The sequence below is a fragment of the Natator depressus genome, chromosome 1, assembly GCF_965152275.1.
Source record: "Natator depressus isolate rNatDep1 chromosome 1, rNatDep2.hap1, whole genome shotgun sequence".
Taxonomy (NCBI): Eukaryota; Metazoa; Chordata; order Testudines; family Cheloniidae; genus Natator; species Natator depressus.
The window spans coordinates 326,552,767-326,579,480 of NC_134234.1; the positions used below are offsets into that span (position 1 = coordinate 326,552,767).

Sequence of the window (26,714 nt, forward strand, 5' to 3'; positions counted from 1 at the left end):
GCTCTGTAGGTCCTCTACTGCTCCCACATCAAGGCAGCAAAGGCTTGGCAGAGGTGTCTGGCCAGCACAGCTGAGATAGCACGTGGTGCCATGGAGGAGAAAGTTGTGTGGTACGGGGAGGTGCAAATTACTTCACCCAGCAACAAGGCAGGAGATACGAAGGAATTGTGACTCCGAGTTGTCGTTCTGGCCTTGTGTCCCTCGTTTAGAGCTGCTTGAAAAATGTTATATCATTGGTGCAAAAATTCCAAACAAGAATGTTTCATTTGAAATTTTCCACTGAATTTTTTCAGTTTTTTTCAATGAAACAAAATGGAGGGGGGAAAAACTAACTCCCCAATTTCACCCCATTCTAAATCCTTTTAGTTAAAAAATTGGAAATTTTGAAAATTTCAAAACAGAAATTTCCTGCTAAATTATATTTTCTGTCAAAAACCAATTTGCTGCCAAATTACAGTCTATGAAAAATTTCAGCCTGATCTTCCTTCATGTCATGATGGGGTACAGAGATCCTTCATGATGCTCATTCCTAGAGCTTCAGTTTTGCCCTTAGATAAGTTCCAGACTTTTCTAAGAAACCAATAATACTAAACTAAGTGTGAGCAAGGGAGGGCAAAAAAAGACTCAATACAAATCTTTAAACCAGCATGTTTTGCGTGGTTTTGTTGCAAAGATGTATGGGACAGCTGTTCTTCTGATAAGTAAGAAAGTTTTTGGTTGTTAGCAAATACCTACAGAGGGAAAAGCAAAACAAATTCTGAAGTGGTTTCAACACACTTTATTTTGTTAGGCAAATAATAATTCTAATTAAATAGCACTGTGTTAAACTACATTTTGTTCTTTCTTTCACAGGATATAATGAATATTCACTGTAATGACAGTTTCATCATGCTAGGAACTATACACATACCTACACTTTTTAAAAAGAGGGTTTTCTGAATGAAACACGTTTATGTACAGTACTGAGGATTCAAAGAACACATTGTTAAATCAGGATTTCAGCAAACTTTACAAACTACACAAAATAAAAACAGCAAAAAAAAGTACTTATGGAGTTCTTGACAGAGAACTTATCTTTACATTTGGCAAAGTTATATCTAGAAGATGTTTCTTTAAAAAAAGGAATAAAATTATATACATTATTCAGTAATCCTCAAAATAGGAAGTTATTAAATAGCACAAACAATATTACAATCTTAAATGTCCATGTTACATACAAATGGGGGGGGGGTGTCTACTTTACTTTAAAAAGAATAAAATTGTAGTAAGTCTAGCCTGTACATTTAGGGCCAGATCCTCAGCAGGTATAAATCCCTATAGTTCTATGGACATCAAGGAAGTTACACCTATTTACACCAGCTGAGAATCTGGTCCCTACCTACACTATACACAGAGGAGACCTGCTAAAGCATGGGAGGCTGGACTAGCTACATATTGACAGAAGTTTGTTATATATACATTTACGTTTTCATGCAGCAGAAAAATGTTAGTTTAAGTGTAATCCCTTAAACAGTCATACCATAAGAATTGTATGTGAAGCAGCTTTAAAAATATTATTTTATAATCATATGAAACTCAGAGCTATGCTGATTGTTTTAACTGAATCCCATATTGCCAATATTCAGTTATAAACAATGTAACTATCATTTTTGAGGCCTGATGGGGGCCTATTAAAATATCACTGTAGTCAACCACTCAAAGAATAAATTGTATCCTTAAATGCTTATTAAATGCCATATTTCATCTGGAATCAATTACGAGCCTCACAACAGACATTAATGTTATACTAACTGTGCCGTGAATCTCCTGGATAACATTGGAAGAGCAAGTGCAGTATACAGAGTATATGAACTAATGTCAGTCTAGGAGGTAGCTTTGTTTTGTGGAGCCCAAAACGATTTTTTGGTTTGTAACTTAAATATAGAATCTTCAGAAAGTCTCCCATCCTACCAAAAGGATATTTTCTCCACTGCAAGACACCTGGCAAAAACTGATTTTCATTGACTCATTTTTATTTAATCTTTGTAGAATCTACCCTGCCAGCTCTTGAGACCTGATCCAAAGCTCAATTAAATCAATGGGAATCTTCCCATTGGTTCCCATGGGCTTTGGTTCAGGCCACTATACACCAGTGTACATAGTTCACTAATATGCATTTAGGCCTTGATTCAGCAAAGCACTTCAGTACAGGCTCGGATTTAAGCACATGAGCCATCCCATCCCCCTTTAAGCAAGCACTTCAGCATGTGCTAAACTTGCAGTTAATTATGAGTGGTCCCACTGATGACAATGGGACATAAGCCTGTGGTTCAGTGATCTGCTGAATCAAGGCATATTTCCCAGCTGTTCCGTCACTGAACGGCAATGGTAACATGCCTGACTGATACCACTCGCATCAATCTGAAATCAGAATAATGCAACTGTGACAGATTCTTCATCACACTAGTGTAAATCTCAAGTAATTCTACTCACTTCAGTAGACTTACTCCTGATATACACCAAAGGAAGTGGGATAAGAATCATGCCCCCAAAGCTTTCACTAACTGTTTCAAAATAAAGTTAAAATAATAATGGTTAGAATAAGGGGTTCTCAGACTTCATTGCATCATGACCTCCCTCTGACAACAAAAATTACTACATGATCCCAGCAGGAGAGACTGAAGCCTGAGCCTGCCTGAGCCCCACTGCCTCGAGAGGAGGGGCCAAAGCCAAAGCCTGAGCCCCACCGCCCCAGGTTGGCGGGGGTGTGTGTGTGTGGAGGGGGTGGGCAAAGCTGAAGCCCTAGGCTTCAGTCCCAGGCAGGGGGCCTGTAACCTGAGCCCTGCCACCAGGGCTGAAGCCTTCAGGCTTCGACCCCAGGTGGTGGGGCTTGGGCTTTGACTTTGGCTGCAGCAAGTCTAACTCCAGCCCTGGCGACCCCTTTAAAACAGGGTCGCAACCCACTTTGGGGTCCTGACCCACAGGTTGAGAACCACTGGATATAGATACTTTGTTTGAAGGCATCATTTTATTAGCACTGCTGGCATTTTATTTTGAAAACCACCTCTGGGTTTAGAAGTTATTTTTCCTCAATTCATCATAAAATTATGTTATTTTGTTTGAATATATCTTTAATTAGCTTATTTTGCTGCAGACCATCGTAAAGTGTCATTGCATTACATGTGATATTCTCTGGGGCTATCTGTTGCTAATAACTGTCCTATGTGAGTAGTCTTAGTGGACTCCAGGAAACTTCTCACATATGTAAGGCTAGCAGGATTTGCCCCTGATATTTTGCATTACAGATGGTTGGAAAATGGTGACATTTTTGTACCAAGCTGGATGGATGGACAGAAAGACATTCACCAAGTTTTCAACCAGTTCTATTTGGCATTTTACAAATCATGATTTTCATCAGAGCTGGTGGAGATCTTTTTTTAACAAAAATGTTTTTGCTGAAAAACAGCTTTTGAAAATGAAAATTTCACCAAAATCTTGTTTTGAAATGTTCCTTTTTTCTTTGGACAAAAAATATTTTTTTCAGTTTTCGTTTTTGCCCCTTTCTAAACCATTCTCTTGTTTCCCCCTTTTCAGAAACAAATAGCATATGGGTTAATAAAAAAGGAGAAAAGGATGAAAGAAAGGGGAAAAAAAATCAAAACTGGTAATTTTTGAAATCAAATATTTTTGGAAAGCAGGTTTCTGAACATTTTTTAAGTCAGCTCTCTTGGAAAACTTTGAAAAGATACTGCTTTTGAAATTTTCAAAAATGTTCATGATTTTTTCTCCACATCTTTCGACCAGCTCTAACCTTTATCATTTGGGACATTATAAAAGAATGGCTCTAGTATTTGAGGAAATGTTGTACTATACATCCACATTCTGCTCACAGGAAGGTAACATTTTCAAAAGTATCTAAGTCACTTAGATGCTTTTGAAAATGTTACCTATAATCAGAGTCCTCATGTTGCTTACAAAGCTATGCAGTGTTATAGGGCCAGTATGCTACTTGATGTCAATATGAGCAGAGATATGGTAAATTAAATCTCAGAATGTATTACAACTCATATTATGAACAATAATCAGTGTTTCCTGACATATAAAACATTTTTTTCCCCTTTTGTTCTACTTTTACCTTACTTTGACCTTCAGTTTTTTTTCTGTACTATCCACTTCTACTGTACTTTACCTTTGCCAGCTTCTTAGCTACATGCATTCACGTGACTTGTACAGTGAATTAAAACTGTAAACCCAACATTGAACCGTAAACAATTAGAAACTCATAGACTTAAATGCAGTGCAAGAAACCCCTGGGCATCACCCTCATTTGAACAGCCATCTTAACCCCAATTATCTCTCTCCCCTTCTGTTCTGCTCAATTCCAAAACTGCAAATTAATGTACTTATTTTCTTTCTTTCTCTTCAACTGTAAGTAAATATCAGGATATCAAATGGGTTAAGGTAAATATTCAGTTTTGCTGCTACGATAGGGACCTATGCAGTGCCAGTGAGCATCTCACAAAGAAAATGCTGGTTTTATATTTTCTTTAATTAAGTTACACTGCATTTACTGGGAGAAGGATAGTTTCTCAGGCTTGCTTTACTAGTTTTAATTTAATATGCTCTCAACAGACAAACAAGAGCCCCCTGCAGGGAGAACAAACACATCTGAGGCTCCAAATGAAAAAAATTAAGATCCTGGTAATTGATTCCTTCTGTTCCTACTTTTCCTGCTGTTAATCAGGGCCTTTAACTTGCCATAGTCCCCTCTCATCTTCTGAGATTCTTCTCCGCGCTGTCCTTGCTGTCTACTGTCTTTGCAGTATTGGTTAATCATCTGCATTTCTGAATGGCTGAAAGCTCCCATGAAGTCCTTTGGGTGGAACTGCAGGGCTCGTACAGAGCTGGCCCAGGTCCAGGGGGACCACTTGTCAGTCATGAAGGCCACCATATCTGAATCTAACACTTTGAAGTTGATCTTTGCTATTGTTTGCTTGAAGCTGTTCTCTGTTGCAATGCAATGGTAGAGTCCTCTGTCAGTATCCTGGACAGAGCGAATCAAGAGTCCTTGCTCAGTCGATATGATCCTTTCATTAAGTTTGACCTATAAGGACGAAAGGCAAAATAAACTTCTTATGGGCCAATTAATTATTCAAGACACATGTAATATCTTTTAGTGACTCTCTTTTCATATATGGGGAGCTTGTTCTGTGGAGAGTTTATCTGAATTTTATCTTTATTATGAGTTTCAACAGTTACTATTAACATTTGAGAAGATCAAGCCAGACAAGGTCCTTGGGAGGAGCCACACAAAGAAAAGGACCTAGGGATTACAGTGGATGAGAAGCTGGATATGAGTCAGCAGTGTGCCCTTGTTGCCAAGAAGGCCAATGGCATTTTGGGATGTATAAGTAGGGGCACAGCGAGCAGATCGAGGGACGTGATTGTTCCCCTCTATTTGACATTGGTGAGGCCTCATCTGGAGTACTGTGTCCAGTTTTGGGCCCCACACTACAAGAAGGATGTGGATAAATTGGAGAGAGTCCAGCGAAGGGCAACAAAAATGATTAGGGGTCTGGAACGCATGACTTATGGGGAGAGGCTGAGGGAACTGGGATTGTTTAGTCTGCAGAAGAGAAGAATGAGGGGGGATTTGATAGCTGCTTTCAACTACCTGAGAGGTGGTTCCAAAGAGGATGGTTCTAGACTATTCTCAGTGGTAGAAGATGACAGGACAAGGAGTAATGGTCTCAAGTTGCAGTGGGGGAGGTTTAGGTTGGATATTAGGAAAAACTTTTTCACTAGGAGGGTGGTGAAACACTGGAATGCGTTACCTAGGGAGATGGTAGAATCTCCTTCCTTAGAAGTTTTTAAGGTCAGGCTTGACAAAGCCCTGGCTGGGATGATTTAATTGGGGATTGGTCCTGCTTTGAGCAAGGGGTTGGACTAGATGACCTCCTGAGGTCCCTTCCAACCCTGATATTCTATGATTCTATGATTCTATGATTCTAAGGCAGGATTTTCAACCACCTCAAAGAGAGTAGACCCCTGGGGGTAGAGAGACTTTTCTCTGCCAGCATTACAGACCTGGGGAGCCTGCCCACTAACATCAGAGTGTTCTGCTAAATCTGCTGAAAGGAAGATGGAGTCCGTAAGACTGGTGGTTGATGTCTTACTGGACACTGGGTGGCTGTTGGGTAAATGCTTTAATTGGGTATTGGCACAAGAGGGCAATTCTATAAAGAATTATATATCTGGTGTAGATTCTATACAATGGTGTAAAAGTGGCTGTAGGAAGGATGTCATTCTGTTTTCAGTGTTGCAGAGTTTGGGAGAAATTTCCACAGCACACTATTTAATTTTAGTTTCATGCCTATGACAGTCGACGATGGTGTTTTATTAAATATTTCGATGTTGCGGCAACTCACATGGCATGACGCTTTGCAGAAATCTATTTTGAGTAAGTCTATTCTCATGAAATTTCCAGCCCAGTTCCTCAAGCAAAGAGATTTTAGAATTCAGAGAGATTCAGTTTAGTTGAAAAGAAACAACCCTTTGATCCTTTCATGGTTCATCCGTTACTAATTCCAGCATGTGTTATTCCAACACAATTACAAAACAGAAACACAAAACGGGACTCAGCTATGGTGTATGTTTTTCTTGAGTAAGGAAGAAAGAATTGATTCTATGTTGCTAGCACAAGGTTTTAGCCTTCTCCGAGTATACCTCAGAAACAGCATGTTTTACTCAATAAACGCCTTATTAGTCCTCTCTCTCATTTCACAGGGTGGCCTGACATGAGTTTAACACTTTCCATTATTTATATTCTGTCACCTGCACCATGTTACCGTCTTCCTCTTACAACAGAAGTTCCTTTTTTATTCCAAAGAATATCTGCTTCGGATTTGAAATGGAAATGATGTTTCCTTTTTGTATCACTCAAGGAAAGCACTATACTGTATGTTCGAGTGATGAAACCTGAGAGCCTTGGAGCGTGCAGTAATGGAAAATGTGATTACACCACAGTGGAGAAAATGCTTGTAGCCTTAAGTGGTTTTAGCTCAAGCTAATTTCTTGCTAAGGAAACCTGCCCCATTCCCCCTCGCTCTCCCTTTTATCTTCTCTATTGCACAAAGGTGCTGCTTTGACCAGACCTAACTCCTTGATTTTACACATCTTGTTTCTTTTATGCCTGCTTCCTCAGATCAACAGCATGTGCTGACTGAGCAAACAGTCCCATTACAATCACCTTGTTGTAGAGGAAAGAGTTTCTGCTTAGTGTTTTGAATATAGGTGTAGGCTAGAATTTTCTAAGGGAATTAGGTGCCCAACTCCCATTAAAAGTCAGCTGGAGTGAAGTGCCTAACTCTCTTAAGCTCGTTTGAAAATCTCAGCTATAATGTATAATGAGAACTGGCCCTCCTCATGCCAAAACACTAAAATATGTTCATGCAACCCTCCTAACCTGCTTCATCATAACTAGACTGTCTGAGCCCCCTGATTGAATGCACTTGCCCTCCTCCCCCGTCGATTGATCCGTGCTGCTGAGCTGCATTACTCACCTCTTTCCTTCGGTCATTGTCTTTCTGAAAGAGCCATTTAATGGACGCCTGGGGAGATTTAGGGGTGCACTCAAGAAAGGTGGTGTTGTTTTTCACTCCATACTGAATTACTTCTGCTGCATTTCTGTATGCTAGGAAGCAAAAGGGGGCAGATAAGACTATTGTACTACAGATGCCTGATTCTGATTTGGAAAGCAAACATTTACATGTCAGCAAAACTGGCAACCAAGGCTCCTTAACTTAGCTGAGTCACACCCTGTCTCAGACTCGCTAGACTGAAATTTGGAGGGGAAATCTATAAAAGAAAAGGAATGAAGTTTGGAGAAACTTCAGGCCAAATCAAACTGCAAATATGTCAGCTCTGGGCGCAGATTGTTCTGAGAAATTTGGGCACCTGTTTGTGGGTCACTTAGCAAATCCTGGGTCAAATCCTGTCTTGTGCAGCCTAGGAATAATAAAAGGACACAGGGAACTTCTTCTACCCAGTGCTCTAAGGTAGCAGTAGGCCAGAGCATCATCCTAGTGCTCTCTGTTGCCCATTAGTGACTGTTAGTAGCAAAAATCCCCAACGGCTGGAGATGGGACACTGGATGGGGAGGGCTCTGAGTTACTACAGAGAATTCTTTCCCAGGTATCTGCCTGGCAGGTCTTGCCCACATGCTCAGGGTGTAATTGATCACCATATTTGGAGTCAGGAAGGAATTTCCTCCCAGGTCAGATTGGCTGAGACTCTGGGGTTTTTCGCCCTCCTCTGCAGCATGGGGCATGGTCACTTACAGGTTTAAACTCGTGTAAATGGTGGATTCTCTGTAACTTGAAGTCTTTAAACCATGATTGGAGGACTTTAGTAACTCAGCCAGAGGTTAGGGGTCTATTTCAGGAGTGGGTAAGGTTCTGCGGCCTGTAATGTGCAGGAGGTCAGACTAGATGATCATGATGGTCCCTTCTGACCTTAAAGTCTATGAGTCTAAAGGAGGGTGAGCTATTTAACATGCCTGTCAATGCCCCAGCATCACAAAAATACAGCCCGCTACCCCAGGGATGTAGTTAGGCCTGTAGCTGTTCCCTGAATGTGCATTTTGAGGTGAGGTGGGGGCTAAAAAGGGCCAAATACAGCTTCTTTTTCAAAACAGCATTAAGATGCTCTTCAGTCACCTTTAGCCATCATGTAGTGTCACTCCACCCCAACCACTTGGTGCAGCTACGTCTATAGGTAGGCCAGGACTTAGCTCTAAACCTAAAGTCCAATGAAAAGCATAGATCAGACAGAGACTGAGACCCGGAGACAGAAGGAGATGATGCTTTCAATTGATTTATAACACTCTAGCAATACTTGGGCATACGTTGAGTTTATATCATCACCTAGACTTATTGTGCTACTTCACACTCTTTATAGATGAGCGAATGTCTGTTACCAACATCAAGTGTTTAGTTTTTTATTAGTTTGCTCAAATAATAATATTGGCCAAGGCTTAATTTTTCTAACATTACATGAAATGTAAGTTCTATTTCTGAGTAAACAGTAATGGTTAAAAATAAATACTGTAAATTGAACCACCTAGACATAGATGCCTAAATCAAATAATAGCATCATCAGACGGCTGTCACCCTCTTTCCTCATTCTATCCCCCATCTCCTATTTCTGACCCTCAGTCATAGAGTCATGTCTAAAATTGGATTCTAAGCTAGTTGGGCAAGGAACCTTAGCTTTCTATTCTTTCTGTAAATTGCCTAGCACATTTTGGATTCTGTAATAACAACGGTAATAATATTGTAAATGTTATGGAAGCAATCCTGAAGTACTTGGCATTCAAAGGTCATAATTTGGCAACTAGTAGGCCTTTGTGCCTGCATGGAGCTTACTGCAGGACTGGGGCCAAAGTGAGTTTTATAGATGTACCTTAGGACTGAGTCATATAGGAATATGAGAGTCTATCTGTCTACATTTTCTACAGTTTTTACAGTTTTCTATAGCATTGTAGTATCTAAATGCTTCCACCCTTTCACAAAACTTTTATCTATTGCACATTATTTTTATTTGTTATGTGTGCTCTGAAAGACAGAGAGAGAGAGAAAACAGCCCTAAGAGTTAACAATAATTTGGGTTAAAAGCCTTTACAGAATATATGTAGAGTGGTCATACAAACCTATTGGTGCTCAACGCTATATTTAAATGTAGCACTGTGTTGAAAAATGTTAACGCCTCCCATGTTAAAGAATGTTGAGGCATAAAACATGGCATGCTTTATGCCTTATTTTCAAAATTGTATTATGAATTTGCTAATACATTTTGCTCACATCAGTTCTTTTGTCTTTTTGGTGATTGTCCGATGTTTTTTCTTCTCAGTGTATTAGTTTGACATAAAATGGCTTAAAATATAAATTATATGTTGAAAGAGTCTAAATTACGGTTTCTTTATTATCTTTTATTACACTGGAAAAAGTGGGAGAAGGGCCACCTACCTATACCCTAGCTCTTCTCTTCCCCACTCTCACCAAAACTTCCTTGAAAAGAGAGAGTGAAACACCCTAATTAATTAAGATTAGTCAATAGTTCAGTGGTTAGAGCACTCATTCAAGTTGTAGGAGACCCATGTTTAAGCCTCTGCTCTATCTAATTCAGAATAAGGACTTCACCCTGGTTATCTTCACTACCAGGTTAATTGGCTATTTTGGGATATCTCACTCTCTTTTCCTAGAATTTGCATCCTGGACCTGAGAAACCTTCCTGATGAAGGTTGCATTGGAACTGGATATGTTTCTACGAAAAGTTTTGTTTTTGACAAATTGACATATCCCATCAAAAGACATCAACTCTCCTACTGATGGCACAGTGTGAAATGGATGAGAGTTCAAAACAGGATTAAAATTACAGGTGAAAATGATCTTGATCCCCTAATCTCAATTTGTGTGGATTACAAAGCACAAGACTGTCACAGCCCTTACTCAGCCATGCAGGAGAGGAAGATGGAGTAAGGCACAGGTCCTCAAAGGTATTTAGGCACCTAACTCCCTTTGAAACCAATGGGAGTTAGTCATCTTGGGAGAGGGGAGGGGAGGAATAGCTCAGTGGTTTGAGCATTAGTCTGCTAAACCCAGGGTTGTGAGTTTAATGCTTGAGGGGGCCATTTAGGGGTCTGGGGCAAAAAAAATTGGGGATTGGTCCTGCTTTGAGTAGGGGGTTGGACTAGATGATCTCCTGAGGTCCCTTCCAACTCTGATATTCTATGATCTTTTGATGACCTGGGCCTAAATTACAGGTATCACCCTGTTTGGCCTTGCTTGGAATTGGGCGTGGAAGGAGCCTTAGTTCCACTGCCACAACTCATTGGGCAGTGTAGATGATCCGGTGCACATCAGGGTGTAAAATGCTTCATGAAAAGGAATGGAATAATTTACTCATCCCTCAGTGCAAAGGGGGAAAGAGGAAGACTTATGACTCAGAGTGGTGTCCAAGTCACAGTGCGCCCTGGGGCTATTCCGGGGTACGTGTGGGGGGTGCAGTTTACACACCACCCCTTGCTCAGGGCTATGCCCAAAAGCATAATCTAGCTCCAAACAACTTTACAGTTCAGTATAATTATCAGGTGCAAGATTGGAACAGATGGGTTTAAAGGACATGGGCAGTAGTGTGTGGGGAATAGAATAGTCCATCATTTCCCTATAGCTCACTCAAGTCAGTGCTACGCAACTCTCACTTTATAATATCTCATGCTGTTTTATCATACAAAGGCAACATTTCATGTAAAATGCAAGGAAAGGATTTTAAGGGAAAAAAACCTATCTCAGGTTTGGAAAATGACTGTGCTTTTTTGCTGCTTTACCAGTAAACCACATGGCTGACGTGAAGGATGAGTCACATGAAGGAAAGTTCAAGTGCTCTTTAACAGTACGATCATCTTTCAGTTACAGTACCTTTCAGGTTAAATCCTCGGCACTGAGTCATAGGATTTCCATGTCTCACATCTTGTCTACGACTCCGCCTGTAATATTTGGGAAGTACAAACTATGACTAAAATAGCCACACTGTAAAACAGACTATTCACCAAATTATATATTAGAATCAGTGGTCATGACTTACTGTAAACAATTCCATGTTTTGCAACTGGCATGCATATAAGGTTCAGATCTTGGTCCTATTTAAATCAATGGAAGTTTTCCCACTGAAATCAATGGGAGCAGAGCTGGGTGCTAAGATTGACCCTATTCATGAAAATGGCAGACTCTTCTGAGTCTAACTCAAAGAAGATGAGTTGTATTCAGGTTTCTGAGAAAGGTTTCAACTGGTTTGCATTGTATCCAAACTGGTTCATCCATTCTTCACTATCAAGCAGTATGTCCTTCCAACAGTCTGTATTGTACAGTGGAGCAACATAATCTTATAGGTTCAATGACTGCTCCTCATCAATTACTCACTATTTGACTTTAGAGAGGTTACTTAGGCCAACGTTTCCAACTGGCCTAAGTAGTCTGATTACCAGAGGTACTGAACACCCACGCCTGTCATTCGTTCTCATTGGCTGAGTTGAGGTTGCTCTGCATCTCAGAAAATCACACTACTTATTTTGGTGCCTAACTATGGATTTACCTGTCCTACTCTAGGCAGCTGGTATGGAAATGTGTGCCAGAATCTCTCTGTCTTGGTTTCCCCATCTCTTCATATAGGATGAGTAATAGTGCTCTGCCTCAAGGGGATATTGTGAATTTTAAGTCATTAATGTTTGTGAAGTGCTTTGGGATCATCAGGTGGTCATGCTTTATCCTATTATAACTATTTTTCTCCACATGAATTCATGCCTCTAAGCCCACCACAAAATTTGGTGGATATCTCTCTGTCTGACTTTAGAATTTGCAACAAAACCTGAAACCTGAAACCAGGCCAGTGTTATGTGGCTTAGAATTTCCTTTACATTTAATACTCAATATTAAAAATGCTGCAGCACTATCACATGGCTGAAAGATCTGCAGATGAGAGAGAAAACAGTGAACATCAGAGTAGGAAAATATCTAGGTAAACCATAATTTGCTGCGGTCTGCAGAAGCTGTTCCTACATCCCACTAACCTAATCAAGAGACCTTATCCTGACAGTTTACTATTTATCCAGAAATAAGAAGTGGAAATATTTGTTTGGGGAGGATGTGTTTGTGGGTGTTTTCAGGACATAAGGAAAAAGTCAGGTGTTTTGAGGTTATGCGGTGTGGGATGACACACAGCAGTAATACACAGGGTAGAGAGGAGGCAAGAGAAAGATTGACTGTAGAAAGATACTACTGTCTAGACTTGGGGATTTGGCTCGATTTACTGATGTTTTCTCCAGCACAAGCTGTTTCTTTAGATAAAGAAACAACTCATTTCCTTAACATATGAAAAACAGATTTGTTTTCCATACTGTTTTTGGTGTTTACTTTGGTCTGCAAGAAGAAGCACATTACAAACAGCAGTGTAAAACCCAGTGGAAATAACATGGCTATACATGATGGAAATGGCAAGAGGTCAACTGGAAATTATAAATGTTGGGCCTGAGTTTCCACTCTGTTATACCTCTCGACAGTTTAAGTTGTGTTGGTTTTGGGTGGGCTGAGAATCAGAGAGCTGGAGCCAGCACCCTGACCATTCCCCATCCTCCCACCCTGGGCTTTGGTTGGTGTCCGAGGGAATCTGTCGTGAAGACCAGCGGCCAAATGCTGAACTTTGCAAATTGTAAAGAAATACTACTACTACTACAAAAAAGCAAGGTACCTGCGCCATAAAATATACTTTGTTCATTCAGGACTAACTTGTGCTTTATGAGTTAATCCCATGCAAGGGGTGGCCAGTAGGTGCCCTAACCCAGGAGAAGTCCAGCAAAGGAATGGTCTCTGTTCCCTTTTTTGCTCCCAAGTGTTAGCCATTGGCTACTGGCACCTGATCAACTGGCTGGTCCTCTGGGGGATGGAACCAAGGCTCCACCCATTTTCCATCCCTTTCTGTCAGCTCCCCAGATACCTGCAAAGGGAGAAGTACCATGCACACTGTCCACGGGCACTTCCTTGCATCTACAACTGTGATGCAGGGAGGTTACACAGAGGAATGTGGGTCTCATTCCCCTTTTGCTCCTGCACAGGCCAGGCTAAGACCCCACTTGTAATGAAAAGTTTAGTTTGATAATATTTCACACAATGTTTATTAGATATTCTGTAGTCATTTGTACAAGCAGTGAATTATTATGAAACTTCACTACAGCTTTCTGCTATTAAATATTTCCCCGGAGAAGTGGAGCAAGGTTGCTATTTTGCATAAAAAGTATGGTTTGTGCCATTAGCTCAGTGAGAATGAGAGACCTTCTGTTGTAAATTAAAGAAAAATTGCTTTCTGTGTCCGCTTTAATGAACCTCATGTTGAAAATCCCAAATCTAGTGGGTATGGTATGAAATGAAATTTGCCTGTATTGGTCTGTTTCCCAGAGCAGGGTGAGAAACAGTCTTCTTGTCCTGTGAATATTTTTGAGAGTTTGAAAATATTTACCATCCTGAATGGGGCTGAAAAGTCAAAATCTCAAAAATGTTTGCAAATAGAATTTTTTTTAAAAATCGGCTCATACCAATCAAAACCTTTGTTTCAATAATTTGTAAATGTTTTGTTTTGATTTCTACTTTTTCCTTTTTTAATATTTTTTGGTCTACATTTTTAACCGGAATATATGATTCTGTTTTTCGTTTGTTTCAAAAATATTGAAATGGAATGTTCTGACAATTCCAAACTTTTCATTCCAACATTTTTTAAGTCAGGGGATTTGTCGAAACAGACCCTGTGAATAGTTTTGCTGTCAACAAATCAGTGTTTTTTGATGAAAAGTGACTCACTGAAAAATTCCCAACCAACTTGTTTCCCTATAAATAGTCCTTTTCAGTGAGGAGAAACACAGAATAAAAAGATTTAATGCACCACACACACTCTCAGATATTATGCTGAATGGAAGGGATTACCATGATAGTTATATCCACAGCAATTTAAGCAAAGGCAAAGGCATCACTGGATTCTGATTCTATTCCCACATCATCATTACCTCAGTGTAACTCCATTAACATTGGTGCACATATTGTACACCAGAGGAGGATTAGGTGCTTGTTGCATTAAAATTAGAATGAAATCTTTCTTTCACAATATATTGCTTTTAATATAAAAAGTGACCTCTTTAGCAGATAATTTTGGTCCGTGTGCAATGCCAAATACAACAGGTATTTCAGTATTATTTTTAAAGAAGCCAGCAACAACAACAACCCCCTTCTGCTATCACATTACATGACCCATGTTCACATATGAAAGTAAACCCCTGACGTGTACTTTTCTTGCAAATCTCATCAGACTCCTCACCTCTTCCCTGTTGGGTAGAACCTGGAGCAGGAATTGCCATCCCAAGCACAGTAAGGATCTCTGGCTAGGCAGCAGTCAGCACAGGCTGTTCCATAGATACGGCAGCGATGCAAAGATACCTGCGTGATCCCTTCATCCGAGCTCACATACAACTGTTGCTGTTGAAGGCAATGGAAATGTTTATTACAGATGTGGAGCCTAGAGGAGCAGCTTCACTCAGGAGCTTAGTTAACATATGTATAAAGCCTTCAATTCGTTTTGGAATTAACTGAAAACCGAGAGATGAGCCACTAAAGGGTTCAAAACCAAAATAAATAGAAATCACTCAGGTTAATATGCCTATAACATGACCACCTCCTGTTAGGAACTTCTTAAAATGCTATGGAGAATGCTAATGGTTTTTTGGACATTGAGTCTCATTATTTTGTCCTGCTGCAGCAGGTCTGAGTTAATATAGTTCAGATTTGAGGACTTGGTCCTTAGTGAGAATTGTTGAATCAAGCCTTTGAGCTAAGTAACTTCTCTGCATACAGTCTCCTTAAGAAATACTGTGCAAAGCTTCTAGTTGGATTTCTCATAAACTCAAAACTTAGAGGTCACTATGGACCAGATTCTGAGACTCTTACCTTAAACAGAACCTTACTCCAGGCCAATGGGGCCACTGGAGTCAATGAGACCACTCATGGAGTAAGGATCATTCAAGGTGAGTGAAGCCATCAGAATCTGGAGCAAACTGACTGGTTCTAACCAAAAGCCAGTTAAATAGCATTTCTTAAAGTGGAAATAAACCCTGGATCTGAGCATACCTGAACTGTGGTGGCCTGAGTCCCTCTCTCTCATTATGCTGGCAAATCTCATTGAGTTTAATTTCAGAAATAGTAATTAATTAATTAATACTTCTGAAAAGTCTTGGGCACAATTCAGTAAATTTAAATTGTTTGAATACAGAATTTTAGCTACATTTTATTTTGGTTGTGCAGTCACACAACTATTATGATCACCATCACCATATTAATGATTCATGTCAAAATAGCCATTATGAATTAGCTTGACAGATACAACCTCATCACAGGCGCCATACCACCATTCCTATACTCCCCAAGCGCTGAATGAATAATTTAGACAAATAGCTTCAGTCTATGGATTGTGATGTGATTGGTTATATGGGACTTTTTTTGTTCCCTAATTGGACTGTTGACACTTTTTATCAATTGAAAATAACTAATATTGAACAATGCACTAGTGGATTTTGTCCTGATGGTGCTGGCACAGATCCTTAGCAAACTGGGAGTCAAAGGTGCTACACTGAAGATCTGCGTGCCTGTATTTAGTATGGTGCATCCTAGTTAGCCTTTTTAGGACCTTACGTTAATTCTGTCCTCCAGTAATAACCATTGAATGAGTGTTCCACTTTTCTTTACCTTTTTAGATGAAATCTTCATTGTTGTTATGGGAGCATTATTCTGAAAGACAAATCACATTTATATGCCTTCTTTTATTTATTATGTCATGACATTAAACTTTAACGTTTTCTAAGCCACAGTCATCTCTAGATAAACTGTTCTTTTCCAGACTCTTGAGGAGATGTCATTCACACCTAATCATCTTTTGCCACAACTCAACAAATATGACATAAACACAAAGTTTGAGTCAGTAAATATACTGGCTGCATGAACCTCTGGACTTGACTAAGACACATTAGCAAGTTCTCTCACACTTCTGGCAGAACAGCTCTTAAGAGCTGGCTCACCACTACAGATAGGCAGTATGTGTTTGCAAACCATCACTCTCTCTTTGGAAGGCACAGCCTTTGTTCTTGGAAGGTGACAGCATGCAGGAATCATGTAACAGCTCGTACGTAATTAGCACATGGTCCGGACAAGGAGAATTAATATTTCTTCCACACTGTATCTACAATGCATGCACTTTGGTTACTGTCTAACACATGATTTTAGATAATCAACAAGAAATGCCAACATTACAAATGATGTGAAGTGTTACTGAATTTTTGTTTTTGCTCAGCGTACTCAGTGGACACTGCACACTACTGTATGTAGTTTTCAGTGACTTATTATCTGTGTGAAACTGAATGTTAAAGAACATCCTTTGGAGTTATTACATCCACTGTGGTAAACCAATGAAACAATCCATTATTCTTATCAAAATTAATGGTGTCAGTGATGGCAACAGTAATGGTAATCATTATTTTGGGGAGCAAGGATTTACTATAGTAATCACAAGAGACGGATGCCATTGTGGTAGGTCAGGATTAAAGTGTGGCACACCAGAAGAGCTGTGAGGAGGCCCAGGGCTGGAATTGCAAGGGGCTTTGCAGAGATTGGAAGGAGCTCAGAATTGGGACTGTGGGGTTGTAGCACTTCAGGACTGAATACTTGGGAGCTGGGAAATGTGAGTTCAATTCCATGTTCCACCATAAGCTTTCTGTGTGACCTTGGGCAAGTTGCTTAGATTTTTCTGGGCCTCAGTTCCAGTTTTACAGTTCCATCTGTAAAATGGGGGATTGTAGTACTTCCCTACCTCACAGAGATGCTGTGAGGACAGATACAGTAAAGATTATAGGGTGCTCAGATGCTACAGTAGCGGGGGACATATAAATACCTGAGGTGAACAAAAGTGCACTGGCAGACGCTGGGGCTCAGGACTGGAGCAGTAAAAGTTTAGTAGGTGAGAAATGAGTCATATTGACATAGCTGTAAGGGGTAAAAGGCCAGATTAATAAGGTGTTGCTGCCAGTTCATGTCTAATGGGTAGTAAATTTGCAGAGGTCAGTGTGTGGGAAGCATACGGTGCCTATTCCCCCCTTGCTTTGAACGGTTCTATCAGTGTCTCATTTTCACAAACACTGAAGTAGATCAAAATGTTCCCGATTTGTGTCTGCAGTGCTGTTCTGTGGCCCTGTCTCTTCTGTCTTGCATGGAAACAAGATTAAATAGCTTTGCTCCAGCCATTTTTCTCACTGCAATCTGTCAAATGCCACCTTGGGCCTCAGATTCCACTTTCCCTCTCAGAGCTACTTTTCAAAAAGAAAATACTTGACAGCAGTACCACATGCTTTACTTAGTGTAGGCCTTTACTAACACTAAGCCTACGCTACCCTTGTCCCCTCTATTTTTGAGAGTCATTAGTAAAGTCCCAGCACAACTACATATGTTTTGAGCCCTGAGCTTATGCTAGAATGACCTTGAGGGCTCAGAATGTAATGATGAGAAGACCAAGCAGGGGACTGAGAGTCCTGACCCTGGGTTCTCTCCCAGGCTTTGGTACAGACTTCCCATGAGCCCTTGCTTTCCCTGCCTAGCTTCCCCTGCTCAAAATGGAATGAATACTATTTCTGGTGAAAGAAGTCCCATAAAATATGATTCATGTGCACTTTTTGAAAAAAATAGGCTCAGTTTTCCACACAAGGCATAACAGGACCATTTAAGTTCACAGGTGACTCATCCTGGGGTACAAAGGGACTGTGGAACGTGGGCTGGGACAGGCATGTATGCAGGTGTGCAGAGGAGGAGGTTGTGGAGAGACGGCAGTCCCTTGTATGGCTTGCACAAGGGAGGGCTCTGTCCACAGGGGAGAAGAGGGTATGCTTCCTTGGTGCGCCCAAAGAGGGCTGGGAGGAGATGGAGCCATGACCTTTCCCTTTCCACATGTGCCTACACAGCAAGTTAGCCGCACCATAGCAAGCGGGCTGCTCAGGCCCTCGGCACAACAGGCTGAGCTGCCCTGGGTGCAAAGCAGCTCAGCCCAGATCCCCATCACTTTCCCTGAGTCTACCTGGTAAATGACAGTCCGCTCGCAAATTGCAAAGAGCTTTCACCAGTGGGATGAACAGTTCCTTATTGTTCTAACAGGCAGCTAGAATGATTGACAGAGACTCTTTTATTATTTTTGCCATTAATTGTTTATGCCTCTTTTCAGCTTAGGGTGATTTAGGCCTAAAGCTTTTTGACTCCAGTGACATCTGGCTTTAAAGAACTGGAGCAAAGTAAAAACAACACTAGTTTGCTTCAAAATGTGGCTCGTAATCAGAAAGCTTATCGTATAATCAAAGAAGTAAAAAGAAAGAAAGAAAAAGAAAAACTGAGATTCCAGCTGCAAATGGCTGTTGCCTCAATATGTGATGCCAATGATAAAAGTCTCCTGCTGGCAGCCAGTATAACATGACCTCTTAAAAAATGTAATTATCAAAATCCTTTGAGCCAGAATGACAACATAAGAAATACAAGGCATTTGAATGCAAAAAAAAAAAAAAAAAAAAAAAAGGATTTAAGCCCATTTACACTCCACAGTACACTAGACATCACCTTATTCCTACTTCCTTCAGCTGGAGGGCATCAAGCTGACATTCTACTAATTTATTTGATCTTTTATCAAGTGCTAGTCACCCTTGCTAAAGTCCTTTAGACCAAAGTGTTTGTGTGAACGTACATGTTGGAGGAATGAAAGGGGGAGCAAGACAAACCTGAAAAACCTCCAGTTCTTCTAAAATGAGCTCTCCACTTGCAGAAGAGTTGGTGGGTAGGACAACAACTTTCTGTACAGTCCCCTGATCTGGATCATAGAGAGAGAGAACAGATGAATTCTTACCAAGTAGGAAAAAATATTAGAGGAAAAAGCTTAGTGGAGAGAAGGGTGGAAATGATTTTCATAAATTCATAGATTTTAAGACCTGGAGGGACCATTAGATCATCTAAGTCTGACCCCGTGTAGAACACAGAGCATAGACCTTCATCCAGTCACTCCTGTAATGAGCCCAATAACTTTGTGTTTGATTTTAAAATATCTGTAATAACTCTTCCTAGTGTGATTCATACAAGCAGACAATAGATGTATAAAGGGAGTAGACTTTTCTCACACTTTTTTTGATAAAGTCATGATCAGATATTTATTTATTCATTCATTTATGTATTATTCTTTTATAGCACCCATAGGTACCCATCAGAATTAGGTCCCCGCTGTACTGGGTGCCATACAAACACAGAGGAAGAGGCAGCCCCTGCCACAAAGAGTTTACAATCTAAAAACACAACAGAAACAAAGGAATGGAGAAATGGATACAATGCCGAATGTTATGTGCAATTCCTGGCAACATATAACAGAAACTAATAACATGTAAGCAATCTGCATGGTACAAATTTCAGTGCAAGAATCAGTTTTAACATGGGTGAGATGCAAGCCTTCGCCAGTGTGGGTTGGTGTGCACCGTCAATAATTGGGGCCTTATGTAGCAACAGAAGCCATTGTTTTCATCCACATGAGAATCAAGGATGCCCATGAGGAATGCTCGAAAACTGGTCTCCCACAACAGCGCCATAAAAACACATAATAGCATGTAGTCTTTGTCCACAAAATCAATTTGCTAGCATGACATTTGAAATGGGGATTGAGGTGGGACTTGAAGATGGGCAAGGTAGTGGCTTTATGGTTCAAAGAGGCTGTTCAGGGATTTGTTCAGGGAGGATGTTCTGTGAGAAAGGGATGACATTGAAGGCAGTGTGTGAGGTGACACAATATGATATAGAAACAGATAAAATGGGAGAGATTTATATTATATTAATTATTAGCGTTACCATAGCACCCAGGGGCCCACGTCATCAACCAGGACTCCATTGTTCTAGGGCCTCCAAGGTAGGGACAAATGTATTGTATTTGATGCAGTGGAAAAGGCAGTGTCAGAAGATGGACTCAAAGAAAGGTCTGAGATGGTAAGAATGGTCGACCAGAAAGAGGATCTTAGCAGCTAATTTTATGCTGCTCAGCCAGGACTTTGTTGGCTCTTTAGAAAACCGTGAGCCTTGGGCTATATCTACACTACGAGATAGGGGTGTGATTCCTCTGCTCATGTACACGTAACTTGGGCTAGCTCTCACAAAGCTAGTGTGAGAATGCACAGCGGTATAGCTGCTATTGCACTGCTGAGCCCTGCCAAGCAGGTACCCACCGGTTTCAGCGGGGTCGTATTCAGCAGCACTCAGCTTCTGCTGCCTCTACCTGGGCCACTGAGGCTACAGTGTAATTTATACTCATGCTAGTTCAATGACAGCTAGCACAAACATGTGTACACAAGCAAGGGAATCACACCTCTATCTCTTAGTGTAGACATAGTCTTGGATGAAAAAAGGGCTATGGACCTAGGTGCTGGAACTAGGGGTGCTGGGGATGCTGCAGCACCTCCTGGCTTGAAGTGGTTTCCATTATATACAGGGTTTAGTTCAGTGGCTCTCAGCACCCGCACCATAAAAATTATTCCAGCACCCCTGGCTATGGGTTCCTCTTGTCAGGAAGGACTAGAACTCAGACTGACTATAACAAACCTATTTTGCTCCATATTGTCACAGAGGAGAAAGAGCAAAGAGTTTGTATCCCCCTTTTGTCATGAAATGTTTCAATAATAATGTTGAATGAGCAGGTCAGTAAAATGTTAGAGCTGGGTGTGTGTGTGTGTGTGTGTGTGTGTGTGTGTGTGTATGTGTGTATTTCTGCCTGTAGGCAGGTGATCTGAGCTTCCCATCAGGCAATCTATGATGTTGACAGAGGAAAGCAAAAGCGGGAGACTTGTGATTTTGTTTTTAAGGTCAGTGACTACATTCCATAGCTGGACTTAGAATGCAAGTTGGTTGCTGTAAATAATTTAAATCATTCTTTTTCCGCAGTGTAAGCCAGCAGATAGGCATACTTTGGCTTCAAAATAAATAATTGTACTCATGTACAATAATCCTGACCACACAGCTAAACCACACTGTTGTTTTTTAACATTACATCAAGAAACCTAAAGTAGCCAAGATATAAAAAAATGTACAGCTATCAACTGTACGTGCTCAGCAAATGTTAGCCATGAATATTTCATGAGGATTTGTTCTATGGTTATCGTTTGTCCTCATTATGCAATGACATGATAAACCAGTTCTTTCAGAAGAAACTTTCCTGAAACTAAATCTTTTGACAGTACCCCAGTGGTCTGGACAGGGTGTCAGCATTAGCAAAACTGTGAGGACCTGAAAGAGATTTACTGGCTGCCAGGACCTACACAATCCCTAAACTCCCTGAGTACTGTGGAATGTCCTTCCATGGAGCTGAGATGAAGAGTGTGTGTGTGTGTGTGTGTGGATAAGGCACTAACCTTTACCTCTATAAAGCCAGTCAAGTCATGAATACGTGTAGTTTGTATACATAATCTGTCTCTATTCCCTCTCCTTCTCACCTCCCTTCACACCATTGTGTTATGACTCTTCTCCAGCAACGTCCTTTGTTCCCTCAATATCAAGATATACAATATAGTGGTGGGGAGGAGTTGCTGATTGTCATGAATTTTGGGAATATACTCTCAACTGCCTGTCCTGTGTCCTCTAAACCTCACTTACAGGATGTAAAATACTCAAATGTACATTGGTACAGACCCTTCCTATCCTCACACATGCAATATGGGTCTGACCCATACAAAAGTAAGTGTATTTCATCTATGTAGCAATCCATTCCACACATTTAAAACTGTGAACTGGTCTTCAATGCACAAACCCTGAAATGGGATGCTGAAATTAGAACTTACAGTAGGAGACCAGCATGGGTATTTACATAACTAAGCACTGATATGAGCACACAAATTCAGGGACTTGTTTTCCTTATAAGGCACTCCACATCTGAAAACTGGGTTCCTCAATCATTAACTTCTGCAATGCCTTGATAAAACAGGATAAGTGGACAGTATTTCCCGTTTGCATCTCAATTTATTGCCTGTTGTCTCAATATTATTTTAACATGACAAGCCAGATCCTTATCTCCAGATACATTCCCTTTCATAAGGAATCCCCACACCACTCTACTGTGCTTACTAGTCCTGCTATATTTTCAACTTATTTTATGCAATGTAAAGCATGACAGTGGAAAATTGCTCATTAAAAACAATTTTATGCAAGGATTAACCTTGGCCTGTGGGCTGTTCCCTAACAATACACAATAACACTAGTTTTACTGTTATTGTTCAGTCTTTTCCTTGGTAAGTGAAACAAAAATAATTGTCCCCAGATGGCTTTCCTAGTCCCTTTTCCAAAATGTTTAGCTCTCTAGACTGTAAGAACAGTGGTTGTCAAACCAAGTGCACTTCTATGTGTTCATCTCAGAATAACTACATTTGAGTTTTGTTGCAAATCTTGTTTGTTCACTTCTGTTAATGGAATTAAATTCTTGGGTCAAAAGGAATGTTGGAAAGGATACTGGCAAAACAGTAATGGACACAAGAGGTATGCAAAATTACATACAGTCTGATGTGTTTTCCAGTTTATTATTGTTCTTAAAGCAAGATACAAGAGGACACAGAATGAATGTAAGTCAGTTATGTTCACAAGAAGATCCTATAAAAATCAAACAAATAGAGGGACAATTTCCTTCCTGGAGTAACTCTGTTGACTTCTCTAGAGTCACTCCAAAGATGAATTTGACAAAGAATGTGTTAGTTCTACTAAATTAGGAGACAAGCCATTGTGTCTGCTAAACACTAGAATATACCAAGCTACATGGCAGATTTATGCCTTTCATTGGTCTCTGTAGGTAATACACAACACTTGACCTTACTACAGTAGGTTTCTATACCCATGTTGTAACCGAGAGAAAGAGAGAGAGGCAAGGAGAGTAGAGGTCTGGCTGAGTGGTAGGTGGGTGCAGCCCTAGTTCAAATAGCCCGTCTATTGGTTGAGCTCTGTAGAATGTGAACCAAAATGGAGTCTTTCCCCAGCTGAGACCCATAGGAGCTACAATATATTAAGCTTCTGTCATCTGGAAGTTGCTCTTTGCATGATACGATAAACTGAGTTCCTAGCTCACCGTTTCTTTCTTTCTTTCTTTCTTTCTTTCTTTCTTTCTTTCTTTCTTTCTTTCTTTCTAAAGCAGATTCTCATTTACATGTTACTTTTCTCTTCAATGGCCTCTTTGGTCTCCTGCTACAGTTCCTTAAACATGTGGCCTTTACGCTACACCATGTGAACCACTGTTTTATACTTTTTCCCCTCTGTCTTGTTCCACAATTTCCAGTGGACAAAATTCTGAGAGTTGCTGAGAACTTGGAACTTCCTCTGACATCAGCACCTCTCAGGATCTGGCCCATAGCTTCACATGACAGACCTCTTCTCCCCTTATCTGTCTCTGTACAACATGGGTATTATCACCTACTGTAGCAAGGTCAAGTACTGTATATTAGTTTCTTTCGAAACGACAAAACTCTTGGAATGACAGACCTCAATCCCTAATCGAGACCTGATAACTTCCATTACCGACTAGTGACATTCACCTTTTCTTTAAAAAAAGGAGTACTTGTGGCACCTTAGACACTAACCAATTTATTTGAGCATAAGCTTTCGTGAGCTACAGCTCACTACATCGGATGCATAAAGTGGAAAATACAGTGAGGAGATTTATATACACATGGTCTTTGTGTATATAAATCTCCTCACTGTATTTTCCACTTTATGCATCTGATGAAGTGAGCTGTAGCTCATGAAAGCTTATGATCAAATAAATTGGTTAGTGTCTAAGGTGCCACAAGTACTCCTTTTCTTTTTGAGAATACAGACTAACACGGCTGCTACTCTGAAACCTTTTCTTTAGAGACTACAGTCACATAAACTAATAAAGAAAGCTGTTATGATTGCTTTCCTGCCCCACAGTTAATAGTATCCTAGCCATAGATAATCATTGGCATTGGCATTGTATAACCCACTGGTCAGTGTGCATTATGTGTGCCTGCAGGTCCCTGGTTCAGTGCCTGGTGTGTTGACCAACATAGCAGCCATCTCAATAGCACTTTCTGGAAATACTGAGTTAAGTGCCAAAGATGAAGTGGTATTCTTGTTCAGAGAGCAGGTACAGGTCTGGGCAAAATCCACCAACTTTAGTTTGCACAAGTTTCAGCGAACCTTACAAGGCTGACCGATGAGCTTCGCTTTGAGTTTGGGGGTTAATTTGAATTCCAGAATATAAATCAGACACAAATCAGATGTCAAGAATTAGAACATTCAAAAACCAGTTGGAGAACACTTCAATCTCTTTGGTCACTCAATTACACACCTAAAAGCGGCAATTCTTCGTCAAAAATCTTCAAAAACAGACTCCAACGAGAGACTGCTGAATTGGAATTAATTTGCAAACTGGATACAATTAACTTAGGCTTGAATAAAGACTGGGAGTGGATGGGTCATTACACAAAGTAAAACTATTTCCCCATGTTTATTCCGCTCCCCCCCACCCCCCACTGTTCCTCAGACATTCTTGTCAACTGCTGGAAATGGTCCACCTTGATTATCACTACAAAAGGTTCCCCCCCCCAACCCCCGCTCTACCGCTGGTAATAGCTCACCTTACCTGATCACTCTCATTACAGTGTGTATGGTAACACCCATTGTTTCATGTTCTCTGTGTATATAAATCTCCCCACTGTATTTTCCACTGAATGCATCCGATGAAGTGAACTGTAGCTCACAAAAGCTTACGCTCAAATAAATTGGTTAGTCTCTAAGGTGCCACAAGACCTCCTTTTCTTTTTGCGGATACAGACTAACATGGCTGCTACTCTGAAAATATAAATCAAACTCCTACATGATTTGGAATAATCTAATCGCGTATATAGAGCCTGATCCAAAGCCTACTGAAGTCAATATAAAGACTCCCATTGACTTCAGTAAACTCTGGATTAGGCCTATAGTTAACCTATTTAACAGCAGGTGATCTTATTACTATTAATTTCATGCTCCCTTCCCCTTCTCTCCTATTATTTTTCACACACACTTCAGCATGGGGATCATGTCTTTCTCTGTGTTTGTACAATGCTCAGCACACTAGGGGTCTCTGTCCTGACCGAGGCCTTTGGACAACCATAATGCAAATAATAAATAATGAGAGAATGCAATTTCTTTCATGCCAAACCTTCTCAAACAAGACAGGTTTCAAAGCTTGACTTGAACTCGAATGTTACTGGGATCAAAATCTGCTTATGAGGGATTGGAAAGAGTGAACAGCAAGAGGAAAAAGAGCAAACATCCCCTAGGCTTGGAAATGGAGCAGAGAGTAGGCAGAGTGGAAAACAAACGGAGAGAGAGCGAGACTGTGAAGAAAGGAACACAGAGAGAGGAAGAGAACAATGTGAAAGAAAAAATGAATAAGTTACAGGATCCTCTGGTTGTGCAAATCAGCAGAGTCCTGTAGAAGCCAGTTGAGCTATGCCTGCTTACACCAGCTGATGACCTGGCCCACAGTGTATAACAAAGGAGGTACAAAATAATGAATAGTGATATCAAATGCAGAGCTGTTTGGCTGACATACAATGTATTGAACAGGAGAGATTTGAGTTTACATCTCTCTTTCCAAATTACCACCAACCGTTCTTTTCCACAATGACCATAGTAGCTCAGTATTGCCAACTTAAAGACTTAGAACAAACAAACAACAATCCCACAAAAAAATCGACAAATCAAAGAGCTGGCTGTCCACATCATCAAAACCACCATCACAGTTGACACTAACTGCTACCATGCTAAACATTTATGGAGAGGTCTCCTCCTTTGAGGGGTCCCTCATGTTGGGGCATGAGGAAGATTGGTGGGGCAGCGTGAGAAGTGCTTTTGCCCTGGGTGTTCTTGTAGCAGAGGCAGATGGAGTCTGTGAACTCATGCCTCAAGGTCGTTGATTGGGCACATTTCATAAGCATTACATTGACTTGAAATAAAGAAGTAAAAAGAAAAGAATACGTTTTCCATGATGCCTAAACTCTCTTTGTGTGAAACCCTTTCAGTCATGGGACAGCATGTGAGATTCTG

The 26,714-nt window shown here is 40.5% G+C and overlaps 1 protein-coding gene across 2 annotated transcripts in view; it reads right to left on the reverse strand.

Annotated features, from left to right (window-relative positions):
• Positions 1–807: 807 nt before the first annotated feature.
• SEMA3C (semaphorin 3C) overlaps positions 808–26,714 on the reverse strand; it is a 165,746-nt gene continuing 139,839 nt past the window's right edge. For both annotated transcript variants that reach the window (XM_074942555.1, XM_074942554.1), the window contains 6 exons: positions 19,376–19,464; positions 16,317–16,358; positions 14,896–15,053; positions 11,457–11,524; positions 7,542–7,672; positions 808–5,083 (listed from right to left, as the gene is read on the reverse strand). In XM_074942555.1, coding sequence (XP_074798656.1) covers positions 4,670–5,083; positions 7,542–7,672; positions 11,457–11,524; positions 14,896–15,053; positions 16,317–16,358; positions 19,376–19,464 — 902 coding nt within the window. In that variant the 3' untranslated portion in view covers positions 808–4,669. The remainder of the gene's footprint in view (positions 5,084–7,541; positions 7,673–11,456; positions 11,525–14,895; positions 15,054–16,316; positions 16,359–19,375; positions 19,465–26,714) is intronic.